The sequence below is a fragment of the Mesoplodon densirostris genome, chromosome 5 (genome assembly GCF_025265405.1).
Source record: "Mesoplodon densirostris isolate mMesDen1 chromosome 5, mMesDen1 primary haplotype, whole genome shotgun sequence".
Taxonomy (NCBI): domain Eukaryota; kingdom Metazoa; phylum Chordata; class Mammalia; order Artiodactyla; family Ziphiidae; genus Mesoplodon; species Mesoplodon densirostris.
Window position 1 is genome coordinate 152,340,280 of NC_082665.1, and position 17,605 is coordinate 152,357,884.

Sequence of the window (17,605 nt, forward strand, 5' to 3'; positions counted from 1 at the left end):
TAAATAAGGTTTCTCTATTCTTCATCTTCAATAATACATCTTCTTAATAATACTTGTGGATTGGAGATATGCAAATGGAATCAACTTTATTGAAAAATATCTAATATTTGAAAACTTAGCTAAGCTTATTAATTTTTCCTGTAAAGTATCACACTTTAAGCTGATGTGTTTACTCATATGCTCGTGAAACACTTTGGGATGATTGCTCTAAAAGACGATGTCTGCAACACACTCTGCCCTGCATCACAGCACAGGGTTCTGGGGAGGTGCCCATGCCCCAGTCAGCCCTGGGAGGGGTCAAGGACTGGGTTCCTGCCTGCTCCCCAGCTTCGAAGGGATAGTAGCCACATTTCCCTCGACCTCAGTCTGGGCTGAAATCGCTGGCAGGTTGACTTCTATTTCTTCTTGTCATGGTTTCTCTGAAGATGCCAGGTCACGAACTGCATCAGATGTTGACAGAAGGAATGGGAGAGAGAGGAGCTGCGTTGCCTTTTGTTTGTGGAGGCAAAGGGCCAGGATGGGAGGGTGGCAGACCCCGGCCTCGGCTGACTGATGAACGGACTTCCTGCTCCCTGTTCTCCAGAGGTTCTGCTCCAACAAGTCAGGCATCCAAGCCCAGAGAGGGAAACCTGGGGCTCTGACTTCGGGCCACATGGCCCAGCTGGGCGGCGCTGCCCAACCCCATCCAGCATGAGCCCTGCCTGCCTGGCTGGCCTCAGGGGACAACAGTCATCTGCTGGAGCAGCACACGGGGAGTCTTCTGCGGCTGGGGGCCTGGGGTAACACTGCCCAAAGAAAGGACCACTTTCAGTGGGGGGTACTTGACATGAGTTTAACTACACAAACTTTAGCATTTTTGTAAATGGTTATGAAATTTTTTCTAATTTGTTCATAACTAGAAAAATATGACACCAAATTCACCAATAACCATTTATGATACCATGACACGCTGTAGAGTGATTTCTTTTACCTCTGCCACCTGGTCACATTGCATGGCCGTTTTGATGAAGATGGCTTGTCTGCCCAGTAAGACTGTGACTCCCTTACAGGGGAGGGCTATGCCTGCACTGGTGAGGTTCTGGCATTGAGAGCCCGATCAAGAAGAGAAACTGTGCATGAAGAGAAGCAGAGCTGGGTGCAATCTTCACAACTCTTGGCTCCAAAAAGCAAGTTTATTTTACAAGTTGGCGACAAAATCAATTACTTAAAAACATCTTTCATTCGCCTTTCATTGACCCCTGGCTCACATCCCTGGCTCTTCTTTGTTCTTCAGTCCTCTTTTGAGGCCCCAGATCTCCTGAGGCCTGGGAACAAGGGGCATCATGTCACGAGGAATCTACAAGGGGAGGGACACCAGCACAATCATCAGGGGACACCTGCCCTTGCAGATTCCTGGAGCTTTAGATCTCCAGAGAAGGGGAGGCAGCCCTTACATCCCACTGGGGGGGTCATCAGAAGGTGGCCCGGGGCTCCCTCTGGGGTGGGGCCCATGGAGGGAGGGCTGGGTTGGCTGAGTGCAGAGGGAGCCCGTGGCTAGGGATTTTCATGTGTGCATTGGTTGCACATGACTGCTCCATGTCTCCTGGCAGGATGAAAGGGGATTTGTTTTATGCCCCATCTGAGAACTTTAAAAAGGGAAGGATTAAAAGAAACAGGAACTGCAAGAGATTTCTGTGCATTAATTTTGTATCCTGCTACTCTTACCAAATTCACTGATTAGCTCTAGTAGTTTTCTGGTAGCATCTTTAGGATTCTCTATGTATATGTATCATGTCATCTGCAAACAGTGACAGCTTTACTTCTTCTTTTCCGATTTGGATTCCTTTTATTTCTTTTTCTTCTCTGATTGCTGTGGCTAAAACTTCCAAAACTATGTTGAATAACAGTGGTGAGAGTGGACCACCTTGTCTTGTTCCTGATCTTAGAGGAAATGCTTTCAGTTTTTCACCATTGAGAATGATGTTTGCTGTGGGTTTGTAGTATATGGCCTTTATTATGTTGAGGTAAGTTCCCTCTATGCCTTCTTCCTGGAGGGTTTTTATCATAAATGGGTGTTGAGTTTTTTTGAAAGCTTTTTCTGCATCTATTGAGATGATCAAAATTAATGCACAGAAATCTCTTACATTCCTCTACACTAGTGATGAACAATCTGAAAGAGAAATTAAGGAAACACTCCCAGTTACCACTGCAACAAAAAGAATAAAATACCTAGGAATAAACCTACCTAAGGAGAAAAAAGACCTGTATGTAGAAAACTATAAGACACTGATAAAAGAAATTAAAGATGATACCAACAGATGGAGAGATATACCATGTTCTTGGATTGGAAGAATCAACATTGTGAAAATGACTATATAACCCAAAGCAATCTACAGATTCAATGCAATCCCTATCAAACTACCAATGGCATTTTTCACAGAACTAGGATAAAAAATTTCACAATTTGTATGGAAACACAAAAGACCCCGAATAGCCAAAGCAATCTTGAGAAAGAAAAACGGAGCTGCAGGAATCAGGCTACTGGACTTCAGACTATACTACAAAGCTACAGTACTCAAGACAGTATGGTACTGACACAAAAACAGAAATATAGATCAATGGAACAGGATAGAAAGCCCAGAGAAACCCACACACATACGGTCACCTTAATTTTGATAAAGGAAGCAAGAATATACAATGGAGAAAACAGACTCTTCAATAAGTGGCGCTGGGAAAACTGGACAGCTACATGTAAAAGAATGAAATTAGAACACTCCCTAACACCATACACAAAAATAAACTCAAAATGGATTAAAGACGTAAATTTAAGGCCAGACACTATAAAACTCTTAGAGGAAAATACAGACAGAACACTCTATGACACAAAACACAGCAAGATCCTTTTGACTCACCTCTTAGAGAAATGGAAATAAAAACAAAAATAAACAAGTGGGACCTAATGAAATTTAAAAGCTTTTGCACAGCAAAGGAAACCATAAACCAGACGAAAAGACAACCCTCAGAATGGGAGGAAATATTTGCAAATGAAGCAACTGACAAAGGATTAATCTCCAAAATTTACAAGCAGCTCATGCAGCTCAATATCAAAAAAAAGAAATAACCCAATCCAAAAATGGGCAGAAGACCTAAATAGACATTTCTCCAAAGAAGATATACAGATTGCCAACAAACACATGAAAGGATGCTCAACATCACTAATCATTAGAGACATGCAAACCAAAACTACAATGAGGTATTACCTCACACCAGTCAAAATGGCCTTCATCAAAAAATCTAGAAACAATAAATGCTGGAGAGGGTGTGGAGAAAAGGGAACACTCTTGCACTGTTGGTGGGAATGTAAATTGATACAGACACTATGGAGAACAGTATAGAGGTTCCTTAAAAAACTAAAAATAGAACTACCATACGACCCAGCAATCCCACTTCTGGGCATATACCCTGAGAAAACCATAATTCAAAAAGAGTCATGTACCCCAATGTTCATTGCAGCTCTATTTACAATAGGCAGGGTATGGAAGCAACCTAAGTGTCTATCGACAGATGAATGGATAAAGAAGATGTGGCACATATATACAATGGAATATTACTCATCCATAAAAAGAAACGAAACTGAGTTATTTGTAGTGAGGTGGATGGACCTGAGTCTGTCATACAGAGTGAAGTCAGAAAGAGAAAAACAAATACCGTATGCTAACACATATATATGGAATCTAAAAAAAAAAAGGTTCTGAAGAACCTAGGGGCAGGACAGGAGTAAAGACGCAGGAGTAGGGAATGGACTTGAGGACACGGGGAGGGGGAAGGGTAAGCTGGGAAGAAGTGAGAGAGTGGCATGGACATATATACACTACCAAATGTAAAATAGATAGCCAGTGGGAAGCAGCCACATGGCTAGTGGGAGATTAGCTCGGTGCTTTGTGACCACTTAGAGGGGTGGGATAGGGACGGTGGAGGGAGACGCAAGAGGGAGGAGATATGGGGATATATGTATATGTATAGCTGATTCACTTTGTTATAAAGCAGAAACTAACACACCATTGTAAAGTAATTACACTCCAATAAAGATGTTAAAAAAAAAAAAGAAACAGGAAAAACTCAGTTTAGCTGAGAGTAGCCGGGATCGCGTCAGATCTCTTGGAATGGACAGGTTATACTGGAGTGAACGCATTCATTCACTCAACAAATATTTATCGAGCATCTCTCGAGTGCCAGGCAAGGATCCAGGCACTGCTCCATGGGCTGTATTAAAGTGTGGCTGTTTTGAATGACTGGGTCAGATCTGAGTCGCGGTAAGGAAGTGGGTACCATGTTGTTACAGTGTTTACCAACGAAAGAGTCGCTCTTAGGCTTCATGCAAAGAAATTCAACCCCTGCCTCAGTGGCTTCGTGCATTCATGAGCACGAGCATGCCAGCCTTCCTTCCTGTGCAGGTACCATCAGCCCGCCAGTCCACGCCAGCTGCGGGAAACAGGTCAGACCCTTGGCAGGGGCTCACAGTGAAGGCTGCTGGGGCAGAGAGGAAGGAGCCAGGCAGGTCTGAGGCTCAGCCCCTGGGGAGCGAGCTCCTACAGCAGGAATAAGTTCACTCTGTTTCCTATTCAGGGGGGCATCTGCCCTGCGTGGAGGGTCCTCTGGCCCTCAGCCCAGAAGTGGGTGCTGGGGAGGGAGCTCATGGCCTTAGAGGAAACTGAGTAATAATTCTGAATGTAATTATTAGATACCTTTTTCCAGGTCTTTGAGGAAGCATAGCTTTGTGTGCCTTTAAACCACAAAGCATGTGGCATAGATAAAATGCAGCGGTAAGAAAGGAAGGTCTGAGTCTAACCCCGGAGCAGGCAGAGCCCCTCGGATGGCCCTCACTGCCCCCGACCTCCACCTTTAGCACCAGTAATGACCAGTAATACCTACTTCCTTCTCTCTAGCCACAGCAACGATGACCAAGAAGAAGTTGGAAAATGAGCCAAGAGAAGAGTCAGTCCAACCCAAGGTCAAGGGCCTCACTGTTGTAAGCCGAGCCCAAGTGGAGCCAGAACCTTCTCCCAGTCTGGGTGGCAGGGCCCCACTTTGCAATGAGCCTGTTTTATTCACCGAGGGGCTCAGGACAAGGCACTTTCCTCTAAAATGGTGCTTCTCAAAGCGTGGTCTGTGGACCAGCCGCAGCAGCAGCACCCAGGAACTTGTAAGAAATGCAAATTCTTGGCCTCTCAGAAGCTCCCATGGGTGTTTGAGGGCTATGTACCATGAGGGTGCTGGGAGAGAACCTGAGGGGCAGCCGGAGTCGGGGCAGGGGAAGCAGGAGGGGGCGGTGTGCAGACTAAGCCGGAAGAAAGCCTCCACGAGCACGTGTTCACGGCTGCGGAGAGCCTGCCAGGAGAAGAATCCAGACGTCCAGGGAATAAGTTAACAAGGTCCCTGGTGATCCTGTCACGAGCAGTCCATTGTGATGGTGAAATCCCCAGGCCAGTTTGCAGTGGGTTGAGCCATCAGTGGTAGGTGAGGAAAACAGAGACAATCTCAGGAAGCTTGACCGTAAAAGAGGACCAAAAAACAAGACAGTGGCAAGTGGAGGCCAAGGGGTGAGTGGTTCCTCTGTTGTTAATGTGGGGAAACGTGGAAACAGAAGCAAGCCTGCTGAAGGAGGAGGTTCAGAAATGAGAGGGAGTTGAATCTGCAGTGGGGAGGGAGGAAATCTGAAGGAGCAAATTACTGCCCAAGAAAGCAGAAGGGGATGGACCCAGGGCACAGCCTGAGGGTTGGCCACTCTTGGTCAAGAAGAGGGATAGCCCTTGCCGGAAATTCTCTGGCTTCTAGGCTGGAAGGAAGTGGAAGTAGGTGGGGAGAGAGAAATGGGAGAATTGAAGGCATTAAAGCACCGTGTGACTCGACTCTGTGAAATGCGAGGCTGGGTGCAGAGTGATGAGCCGGAGTCGAATGTGGGTGTTCCGGGGGTGGAGCAGCTCCCAGGGGAGCGAAGCACCCCGCGTGTGGCTGCAGGTGACCCCTGTGCTGGGAGGAAAAGGCCTCCGAAGTGGAGGAGGTCAAGGACTGAGGGTGTGGGGTGAGGGGGGTGGCTGGGGGTCAGTCCATGTGGATATCCATGCTGCCCGGGTGCAGTGATGTGGAGGCCGAGAGGAAAAGCTCTGAGTCAGAGTCACGGCCTTGGAAAATGAGGAGAGGGGCCTGGGGAAGGTTGGGAGACAGAAATGAGTAGGGGCTGAGGGGGCCTGGGCTGGAAGTCCAAGCCTTGCAAGAGGCAGGGCTCACAGAGCAGAGGCTTGGAAGTGGCCTCTGGGGCCCAGGGGAAAGCCCCCAGCCAGCCCCGCAGCCACTGCCTGGGCCTGGGTGTTGGAGGGTGAGCAGCTCTGCCCAGGAGGGCACTGGGAGGTGGGCCCTGAGGGCAGCCAGTTCCTCGAGATGCAGGTGGAGGGAGCAGAGAGGCAGAGGCTGAGGAGGTGGTGGATGGGGACCAGAGACCTAGGGTTCAAGGTGGGTTGGGCTGGAAGGGGCAGGGTGGTGGGAGCAGTTGGGTCTGGAAGGAAGCGTGGAGGGTCTAGGGGTGGGGGAGGCAGAGGATCTGGCTCCAAAGACCTTGAGTTCAGGGCCACGTCCCAGGCCAGGGTAGGAGCCTAGCTGCTGGACTGGGTGAACACAAGCTGAAACACAGGGGCCCAGAGGCGGGCAGGGCCAGCCAGTGCTCTGTAGGCTCCGAGCCGAAACCCCACTCCCTGAGTTAGGCTGGACACATCCCCATGGGGCTGTGGCTGGCGATGTTCTCGTGTTGCCTTTGATGCTCTCTTCTCTCACTCTGCCTGGATAAACCCCATCCCAGTGCAGCTCCCACCTTCTCCACAAGCCTTTCCTGATCATCCAATGTACAGTTTCATGTATATAAACATATAAACAAGATTATATGCCAATCAAAGATGTATCACATATGTTTTATAGGGATGTCACTATATCAGTATATCATGTATATTATAAATGCTTAAAAATAGAAATGAAAAATTATTAGACAGAAAACAGCTATAATAGAAGTTGTGGTGTCTTCAGGCCGCTGCCCAAAGGACGATCCTGTAACCCCACCAGGCTGCGCGCGCTCTCCTCTGGGACGGCTGGGCTGCATTATGAGCTGCTGGGGTACGCAGTTGTCTCAGATTTCCTCCGAGTTTCCTTTGTGAATAAAAATTGTGTCATGGGCATAGTGGATGCTCAGCAAATATTTGTGAAAGGGACAAATAAACAAGTGACCCAGGAAGGTTTTAGAATAGAGGCCACGTCACAGCACGGCCAGTGGTGTGGACTTTGGAATCGGATGGGTTGCAGTTCAAGTTCCAGGTCTGCCCCTCACCAGCCCTAGGGCTGAGGGCAAAGTTTTAGGCTCCCTGAACTTCGGTTTACCCGCCCCCCTCCCAGTGAAAGGGGGACAATGCCCGGAGCTCCCCGCAGGCTGCTGTGGGCTGGAGTGCACCATGAGGGGGGCCCCCCGCCTAGCAGCGGTGTGACGTAAGCCCTCCGAGTAGCCAAGCTCTCATAGGAGGGAACAGGATGCATGTGAATTTCGGCCGCGTTCAGTGACTGGAACTTGAGCACCAGGGGAGAGTGGTCAAGGCAGGGCTGGACCAGGAGTAGCTTCCCCGACGCCCTCCAGACAAGGGATCGGTTTGGTTTCAATTCTGAAAATGGTACTTACGGAAAATTGCTGTGTGACCAAGTGATTCCTTCTTTCTTTTGTTTTTTATAAAGCTTATATTTGCTTCATTGTAAATTTATCATAGAAATGAGAAAGATGTAGAAAAAATGAGTTAAAAAACTCACATTTCCACCATGGAAAGATCATCTTTATTAACATTTTGCTGTATTTTCTTTTAGTCTTAAAAAAATCCTACGCACCAGCTTTTTGAAAAACATAATTGCAAGTATTGTGTGTGTGTGTGTGTGTGTGTAATCTATAACTGTTTGTCCTATTTTTAATTTGACATCATGACATAACGTTTTCCTCATTATTGCAGCTTCTTCGTGAGCATGATTTTAGTGACCGTGTACACCCATGGAGCTGTTTCTCCACATGTTTTCGGAGCCTCTGCAGCTCGGCCGTCTCACCAGGCGCTGGGCAGTCTGGCTTCCACCCTTGTGTCTTTAACCTCCAGGGCCCGACTCCAGCACAGCATTAGGGCTCCTTGACACATGAGACCCAGCAGAAGGACGAGGTCTGTGTTCAGAAGACCCAGGTACCAGGCCACGCTCACCTCTCGCCTTGGTTCTCGTTCTTTGAAAGAAGCGTAGTAACAACCAGACCTGCCTTGCAAGGCAGCTTCCAGGTTAAGTGAGATCCTAGCTCTGAGGCTGCTCTGTGAATTGCCTGGTGTTGTCCAGACCTTGGTTTATTGGATTCATTAGCACTTTTTACATGCCAGCCACAGGAAATCCAGCTCCACACAGCTTAAACTGGCTCACAGAATCACAGCGTCCAGATGCAGAGGTCCAGCGGGACCCGGGGCCTGAAGGACACAGTCACAGGCCTCAGTGACCTCTGTACCACATTCCTGCTCCTTCAATGGTGGCATCCTGGGACAGATTCTCCCAGAATGCCCCAGACCCCTTCCTGAGGGAGGCACGCCCCCCTGCTGGCAGCCCCAGGAGAGAGCATGCTGTCCTGACAGCCCCAGGAGAGGGCCAGGCCCCATGCCCTCTGTCCCAGCGGGGTCCACCCACCTAACCTCATAACCTGAGAGCGGGGAGGGGGTCCCCCAAAGGAAGGTCGGGCACTTCCACCAGAAGTGGGACAGATCTGGGGAGGGGCCAGCCGGAGACGCCCACTTCTCTGGCCGTCATTCCTACTACTGTGGCCAGAGGGAGGTTCTCAGAGCAGGGGTCCCCACCACACCCCAGCGTGAGGGAGCTGTGGGCTCCCCAGCCTTGGGTTCGAATCCTGGCGCGTCCCCCGCCTCCACCTCCTCCCCAGCTGGCTTCGCACGGAAGCAGTCAACATTCTCTTCCCGAATTCCCAGCAATGGGGCCACACCCCCAGGCGATCCCTTCTGGTGACCCATGAACAGGGAGGAGGCCTGACTCCCAGTGACCTCATCAGGTGACTCAGCGCACGGGGAACAGGGCCCAGGGTGTGTTAGGGACCCCAGCCCAGGTGAAGGGCCCCACGGAGCTTCCGAGGCCCCAAAGTGTACCGCTGAGAACGCAGAGCAGCAGAATGGGTAACCATCGGAGGAAGCATTGGTGCCGTCAGGTCAGGCCCGGGAGCTGGGAAGGCCGAGCTCTGTCCAGTTGGGAAGTGGGGCCTGTGTGATAAGCGTGTCCCCACGAGCTGCCCCCGCCCGAGTGACAGTTGGGCTCCTGCTCTGTCCCCGGGTGGCATCCTGCTGTCTGCACACATGTTTGCACTTGGTCCCTGCCCCGAAGGCTCACAATCCACCTGATATGGGGTCAGTCCAAAGAGCGCCGGAGGGTGTGTGCACAGCCGGGCAGGGCCCACTCCCTCTCCTCGAAGGAGACAGAAGCAGGTCCCAGAATGCCCCTGGGAGCTGTGGAGGGTGGGGGGGAAGGAAGCAGGGAGCTGGAGGCCTTTCCTTTCCGGTGAGGAGGCCACAGACCTGGATAAACACAGGAGGAGGAGATACGGGGGAAGCAGCAAGACTGACGAAAGAGCGAGTTCCTTCCAGAAGCGAGGCAGGACCAGCGGGGGCGCGAGGCCCGCCCTCGACCCGGAGCCCGGCAGACAGGGAGCAGAGCGGGATCCAGGTGCCCCAGAGGGACGTCGTCCAGGCCAAGCGGGAACTTCAGGAGATGGAGAAGGTGCGCAGCGCGTGCCCTCGCTGGGGCTTCTGTGGGGCGACCCTGCTGTGGACAGGTGTGACGATTCGAGGAGAGGGCAGGGTGAGGAACGGAGGGGCACCTCTGAGCAGGAAACACGTGTGTGTGTGTGTGTGTGTGCATGCGCGCACACGGTGCAGCCACGACAGAGCCCAGGTCTTGGGCTCCCAGGCGAGGGTGTGGAATTCCAGGGCTGGGACTGGGACGCCTGGCCTCTCCCATTGCACACAGAGGGGACACCTCGGGGAGGAGAGAGGTGAGGGGGCCTGGGAGGAGGCCTAATCCTGCAGTTCCCCTCCTGGACCCCCAACTCCAACCCCAGCATCAGGGGAGGATGGGGCTCCAGTTAAGCTTCCTTAGGGATGGGCAGGCTTGGGCCCCTCATGCCTTCAACCACCTCTGGCCTGGGGTGACAGGTGACAGCCCCCCCGCCCCAGGCTCAGCTTCCACAGAGAGGGCTGGATTAAGTGTCTCCCGGGCTCCACTGAGCAGAAGCCTCTGGGGAGACGTTTCTGGAGAAAGGAAGCCTCCGAAGGAGAAAGCAGGGAACAACTGAGGAGGCATCAGGGCCTAGGAGGGAGCACTGCTGGCTTAGGAGAAAACCACAGCGGTAACAACGGTGACCATCATGGAGCCGCTCACTCCCCACGCAGCTCGGAGAGGCGAGTGCTGCACAGACAGGTTGAGCTACTTTTCTTACGTGATACAGCCAGTAAGCTGACAGAGCTGGGAGAACAAGAGGTCCCTCTTTGGACCATGGAGCCCAATGCCTTGACTATACAGGCGAGGAATCAGCTCTCTCCGGGAAGGTGCCCACACAAGGTGCCTACAGTTCCTTCTCCAGAACTGGGGATGGGGGACAGGGCGTCGGATCAAGGCAGCCACACCACCTGGCATCTGTGGATCAGCCCTGAGTTGGTTCTCTGAGTTCCAGGGCTTTGTCTGGGCTACTGGAGACAAGAAAGACCCCAGGAGGTTCCCAGGGCCTGGGTGGACTTTACAGTAGCAAGTCAGGCCATTCCCCTGGGGTGCTGGCTTTCCTCTACAGGGGCCAGGAGGGGTGTGCCTGGTGAGGAGACAAGACCTAAGGGGTAGAACTGCAGCAGGAGGAACGATTTGGAACATCACAGAGGAAACTATCTGGAGGTGTTTGAATTACACTGCTGGCCAGCAGTCCAAAGGCAAAGAGCTTTCTGCAAAAAGTTATCCATCAAGTCCCTGTGTGTAAAAGACAAAAGTTAGAGACACCCCAACATTCAACAACAGCGGAGGGCTTAAATAACTCCTGGTTGCCCACTCAGCCATTCAAAAAGATGGTGACAAGCCCCTCTCCACGTGGAAAAATGCTTATTGTAAAAAGTAAGAGCTAAATGCTATACTGTGATTTTTCTAAGTAAAAACATGCTTATTGGAAAGAAACGGGAAAAACAGAAACCTGAGTGAAGTGTTAACAGTGGTGTGGGATGATGGGTGGAGCAGGGTTCAAACACAGTTAAATTACTTTTGAAAAGACTGTAATGTAAAGATTAACAAACAGTTCAAAAACAAGCGTCATGGCAAAGAGACAAAGCAGTGGTTCTCTGGTTACTTGGTAACATCCAAAGGACAGGATCCACGGGCCCCGGGCCCTCAAAGGGCCAAGGACACCGTAGATGCTCGCAGACAGTGTGTGGTATGACCCCAGCAGGATCAGGAAGTCGAGGTGGAGTCCGAGCCCTGCCGGGAGGCTGGCTGGTGATCACGCCGGAGGATGGGCTATGATAACACCGCTGGGGGACAACCTGAACCCGGGTTGATGGAGCACAGAGGATGGGGCCTGGCTGGCTCACAGGGAGGGGTGCGGGGCCAGCCCTGTTGTGGTCTCTCTTTTTCCTGCGCCTGCTGCATCTCCTGCCATAGCAGTGAGTGACCTGCACTGGGTGAGACCTAGAGCTGGAACAGGACACCCAGGCCTTGAGAAGCCCTTCCTGGAAGAAAGCAAACACCCCATCTGTGTGCCCCACCCCGAGCGAGCACTGGTGCACCCCAGGTGACATGCGACGCAGCTGGGGTCCCAGGAACGGGAGCCCAGCCCCTTCCTCTTGTTGCTGCAGTTTCTCATGGGCGGTGGGGAGCTAGGTCAACCCCGGGAGGGGCCCAGTGGCCGAGAGAATGGCGCACAGCAGGTGCTGCAGGAGGGACGGCGCCAGGTGGAGGGCGAGGACTGGCGGGCCCTCAGAGCTGGACCTAGACGGGTCCCGGAGGCCCCGGGCCGTGCTCAGACCCCCGCTCAGGGAGAGCAGTCTGGGCTGCGTGTGCTGCTGGCAGCGGAGGCTCTGAGGGGGCAGGGATGGGTGAGGCCCACGGTGGCTGCAGACCCCTGGAGGTCCATCCGGTGGGGGACCACCCTTGTCCTGCCCGAACGCTGCGAGCGGGGGCCCCCAGGAGCTGGGACTCTACACCGCGAGGCCGGGGTGGGAATCCCGGCTTTGCCACCTCCTCGCTGTGTAGCCTTGAGCAAGTTATTCTAACCTCTCTGTGCCTTAGTTTCTCCAACTATAAAATGGCACTAGTAAAAGTAATCCCTCTTATTGGGCTGTTGTGAGGATTAAATGAATCAGCATTGTGCCAGCATGGGGCAAGGACTGCCAACACTGCATGTCTGTCCAATAAAACTATAAACGAGTGGCCAGGGCGGCTCACTGACACAGTGGTGGATCACTCGGCTGCAGAGGTGCCCTCCACCTTGGTGGGGGGGTGGTCCTTGGGCACCAACTTGGCACACAAGGAGCTAGGTGGGCAGAGATAAGGCAAGATGGTAGTTGAGTCCAAATTGTCAACAGACCTCCATTAGTGGCTGCAGGAGTGTTGGGTGTGGCTTGGGGACTGATAAACACACCAAGGGGCCCCTGGCCAGCCTCCAGTGACTACAAGGCTGATGAGGGAGGCCTCCAGGGGGCAGAAGGGAGGGGCCCGGAATGCAGGCAGTAGGGGGTTGACAGACAGCGAGGGCTTGGAGGCCTCAGGAGCAATGAGGCCTTTCCCAGTCACTGGGTCTTTTTGGACTTCATTTCAGCTCAATTCCATTAAATAAACATTTTAAAGCAACGGGATATGCTCGGCCAAATGGGGGACGCAAAGAGAATGAACACAGAACCTTTGTCTCAAGGAGCTCACAGCTGACTTGGAGGAAGAGAACACCAAAAATCCCACCAACCACCAGGCACCGGCAGCTCCCACACCAGCACCAGGAACTCTCGGCACCACCTCACACACTTATAACAGCCCCAGGATGGGCACAGAGAAGCTGAGAGGTTAAGCAGGCCAACTAAGGTAACGCAGCTTGTGAAGGGTAGTGGTATCTATGTCTGACTTTGGGGTCTGTGCCCTCAGCAACACATGTATTGTCTCCACTGGAACCTGTGAAAATAAAGGCAGGAACACATGGTATGTGTTGGGGAAGAGCTCTGAGCCTCAGTTTATTCATCTGTGAAATGGGCATAATGACCTCTAGTTTCCTGGGTGACAGGGGATACTGTATGTGACAGGTTCTACTGTTTTTATGGGGGCCCAGAATAGGCAGTAACAGGAGCTGCCCTTGAAGGGTAGAATCCAAGTGCTCTGAGGCAAGCAGCAGGGCAGGAGGAACAGCATGAGCAAACGCCTGGAGGCGGGACATGTAACTGCTCCAGTTTGAAGCGGAGAGGAAGTAGGAGGTTTCAGGGCTGAGATGAGAAGCTGCTCAGCTCCTTTATCTCTCTTCTTCCCTCTGCACCCCTGGGGCAAGTTCTGCCACCGGCCTCCGTTTGCACTTTCTCCCTTCCAGCTCCTCCTCAGCCCACGTCGTCTGGCTTCTGCTCACATCACTCACCAGAAACACTTGCCAAGGTCCTCGGTGCCAGCCTATAGCCAGCCCGATGGCCACCCTTGGGTCTCATCTTCCCTCCTCACCTCCTAGGCATGCTCCTGACCTCCTCCTCCTCGAAACACTACCCTGGGGCTATATCAACATGTGGACGTGCACTCCCGGGTTTACTTCCCTCCATGCTGGACTCTTCCCCTCTGTCTCCATTGCTGGCTCCATCCCCTGCGCGACCTGGATGTTGCTGTGGCTGGTCCTGGACCTATTTCTCCAACACAATCTCACCAGGAGACTCATCCTTTCTTGAGGCTTACCCACTGCCTCCATGCGGATGTCCAGGCCACAATCTCTAGCTCAGCGTCTGCCCTGAGCACTGGATCCCTGTACCAGTCTGCCTGCTGGCCGCCTTGCCTGCATGTGCTCCAGGCAGTCGGAACTCAAAAGGAACCGAGGAGGACTCATCACATTCCCCCAGTTGCTGCTGACCCCTCTGGTCCCCTCTGCCAGTAGTTGGTGTCACTGATGCAGGTTGCCCAAGTCAGACCCTGGGCGTCATCCCCGCAGAGCTCCTGAGGTGCCTTCTAGACTGCCCCACTGCACTCTGACCCCGCTGCCAGACAGGCCCATGTAAAATGCCAAAGAGCCCACGTCACCCCCTGTTCAGAAGACGTTAAAGGCTCTCCATTATGTTGGGGATAAGACCTACACTTCACTGCATGCTGCTCGTGTCCCAACCTCTTCACCGCACACCTTCCCACTGTCCCCAGGTCTCATGCTCCAGCCAGACTCAAATCATGGAGCAGATTTACCTTCCTTCACCTTAAGCCTCCCAATCCTGGCAGTCCCTAGGGCTCAGCTTGAAAGTCACCTCCTCCAGGAAGCCTTCCTACTGCCCCAGGACGAGCTAGGACCCCTCTTCTGTGTTTGCATAGCAGATGTGCACAACAGCTCTCTTCCTATGTCACACTGATGCTTTCCTCACTCCCCACCCTGAGTTCATAGAGTTCACAAGGAACTGTCCTTGTGCTTTGTTTTTCTAGTGCTGAGAAGTATTTGCTGAAATCAGAGGATCTGGGAAGAGCCTTAGAAACAGACCCTGGGGGTGTTCTTTGAGGGAAATGGGTTACCCTATGTGTAGACACTGAAAGGAAGCAGCTAGAGTATTAACTACAATTCTTAGCCGCCTTCTAATGGGTGACCATGTGACCCAGTTTGGGCCAGCAAGCCTTAAGGAAAGGTAGCTGAGCGTGCACAGGAGAGATTTGCTTCCCTGATGTGCTCACGGCCCCTTCCTGTTTTCTGTCTTCCACTTCCTCCCTGGAATTAGGAGAGGAGGCTGGCGGTGGAGCAGCCATCTTGTGACGATGAGCCAGCCATAAGGACAGGAGTCACACACTAAGGAATCTTGAAGTGACCTAGGTCATGACCCCTGGACTACCTACTAGTGGCTTCTTATTATGAAAGACAAATAAATCCCATTGAGGCCCCAACTTCAGCTGGGTCTCCATTACATTTAGCTGCACTCCCCCATAGAAAAGGCAGATGATGGCAGATAACCATCTGTGGGCATTTCTGAATAGACCTTTTCTTTAAAGATGATGCTAGTCCTGACAGTGGGCAGAGGCAAGATTAATGGATCAGGACAAGGTGAGGGCTGGAGAGGCTGACCCTGCCTAGGATTCTATCAGAGGACCATGGCAAGGACTCACTCAAAGTTTGAGGAAGACGCTCCAGTCATGGCGGCCCTAATGTGACCATGACCTTGGCCTGGGCCTTCTCTGGTCTCTGCTTGGTTTCACTTGTGAAATGAGGCTGCTGGGATAGATAGCTTTTCAAAGGGCATAGTGCTGCAAGTCTGGGCTTTGGAGTCAGGAAAGCAGGGTTCCGGTTCCAGCTTCATCGCTTACTAGGTGTATGACTTCCAGTCACTCTTTTTGGTTGACCTCATCATCATCTGTAAAATCCAGATTGTGACAGTGCTGATAACTGTTGGGCTAATGCTGGGGTTCTGTGGCATTGTGCCTGGGGGTGCCAGCAGAATGCCTGGCGCAGTCCATCATGGCTGCTACAGCCCAGCGACCAGCGCACATTGAGTGCTCCGTGGGGAAGGCCGTTCTTGTGTTGCAAGTTCTCTAAGACAGCTTACTGGTGACCAGAGTTTCATGCCTACTCTGGATCTGGGGCTGCTGCAGGGCTCTGGAAAGCCTCTCTGATGCCCCTCGATCTGTGGGTGAGTAAAGTGTCCAATGGCTTTTCCTCCAGCACTGTGTGTCTCTGTGTCCAGGGTCCTGGGCCACAGGTAGAAAGGAGAAGCCCCTGGACATCGGACAGCCCAGACCAGGCCCAGAAAGGCATCAGGCCTTGGGTAGAAGTAAGAAACCTACACGGTCCATCTGTCCTGTGGCCCCTGTCTTAGCCGAATCTGCCTGGGAGTTGAGGGGCATCTTTTCCTGGGAATAGCTGGGAGGGGGGATGTGAGGGTGGGGGCTTGAAGAGGTTGGTTCTGCAGAGAACTACAGGAATTAGGGAGTTAGAAAAATCCTCCCAGAACTGGATTCCTTACTGCAGCTGCTTTGGGCAGACCCTTCTTACCCTTATCGCGAAAGTGTCACCTTCTTTCTCTTTTCTGCACTACCTCTGCTGGTGGAAAAGATCTTGGGGAAAAAAAAAGTAAGCGTTTGTTCTATTCCAGCCCTGCCAAGGAGATCAGTGGGTGCATCCCATTTGTCCACGACCTCCCCCCTCCCCTCAACACTCCAGGCCAGGCGCAGCCATGCTGACTCTGGACAGTACCTCCAGTTTACCTTGGCTCCCGTCCAGAGAGTCCAGGCCCAGCCCGGGGCGGCCCCCACCTCTCCACCTTTGTTACCAGGCCCCTCTGCAGCGCAAAGAGCAGTTTAAATATAAATCAGTCCTTGGACGCAAACAGCCTCGGCAAGTCTCAGAGCCATCAGCGGAACTGAGAGCCCAGGTTTTCGGCGAGTGCAAACAAGCAGAGACCGACTCCGTAAACCTCCCTGAGCGCGTCGGGAGGGGCGCGGAGGCTCCGCTTCCCTTCACAAGCGTCGGCGCCTCTCCGACTCCCCTGGCTCCCGCTGGCCCCGCTGGCCCCCCCGGCGCCCCTCGCTCCTCCGCCAGTCTCCTCCGGCCCCCGCAGCCCTGCCGATCCCTTCTCGGCGCCCCTGCAGACTGCGGGCCCGCGGCATTCACCCCTCCCCGTCAGTGCCCCGGGCGCCCCCCCAATCCGAAGCCTCCCGCCCCCTCCCTCAGACCTCCCCCTCCCGGGGCCCGCCACCTCCCGCCCCCTCCCGCCCCCACCCTCCAGCGGGCGGGACCTTCTCCCGGGGCGGTCGAGCCTCGCGGGTCCCTGCAGGGCTGCGGGCACGGAGACAACTCCGGCCGGAACGAGGTCAAGCGCAGCCGGCCACCGCGTCACACCTGTCTGAAGGGGCGGCGGCGGGGCGGGGGCTCGCAGCGCCTTTGACACCCGAGGGAAAGAGGGAGGAGGGAGCGCGCGTTTCATCATCGGCGGTGGCGGCGGCGGCCACTTATAAAACTTCTGGGCGCGCACCCTCGCGCTCAGTCTCCTCCGACCGCGCCGCGTGCCTCCTCCGGCCACCAACGCCGCACCCGCCACTCGCCGGCCGCCCGCCGCAGCCCAGGCGTCCCGGCCCCGCTTGCCCGGCCTCCCGCCCCGGGCCCCGCGCTGCAGCCACCATGGGGCTCCTACCCGAGCCCGGCGCGCGCCAGGGCAGCGGCGCCTCTGCGGGCCGAGCCGGCCGCTGTCCCCGCTCTATCTTCAGCAACGTTAAGGTGAGCGGAGAACCCGGGACGTCCTGGCCCGAGCCGCGCCGGGCGCACCTTCGGCGGGGTCCCGGCGTCGGTGCTGCGGGCGCTCGGGAGACGCTGGGGGGGCGGGCTCCCTCCCCCGCCGTC

General features: G+C 53.6%; 1 protein-coding gene across 1 annotated transcript in view; it reads left to right on the forward strand.

The window, feature by feature from the left end:
- The first annotated feature begins 17,386 nt into the window (after positions 1-17,386).
- The window catches only part of SLCO2A1 (solute carrier organic anion transporter family member 2A1), a 76,311-nt gene continuing 76,092 nt past the window's right edge, over positions 17,387-17,605 (forward strand). Inside the window, exon 1 of the mRNA XM_060100254.1 lies at positions 17,387-17,482. Coding sequence (XP_059956237.1) covers positions 17,387-17,482 — 96 coding nt within the window. The remainder of the gene's footprint in view (positions 17,483-17,605) is intronic.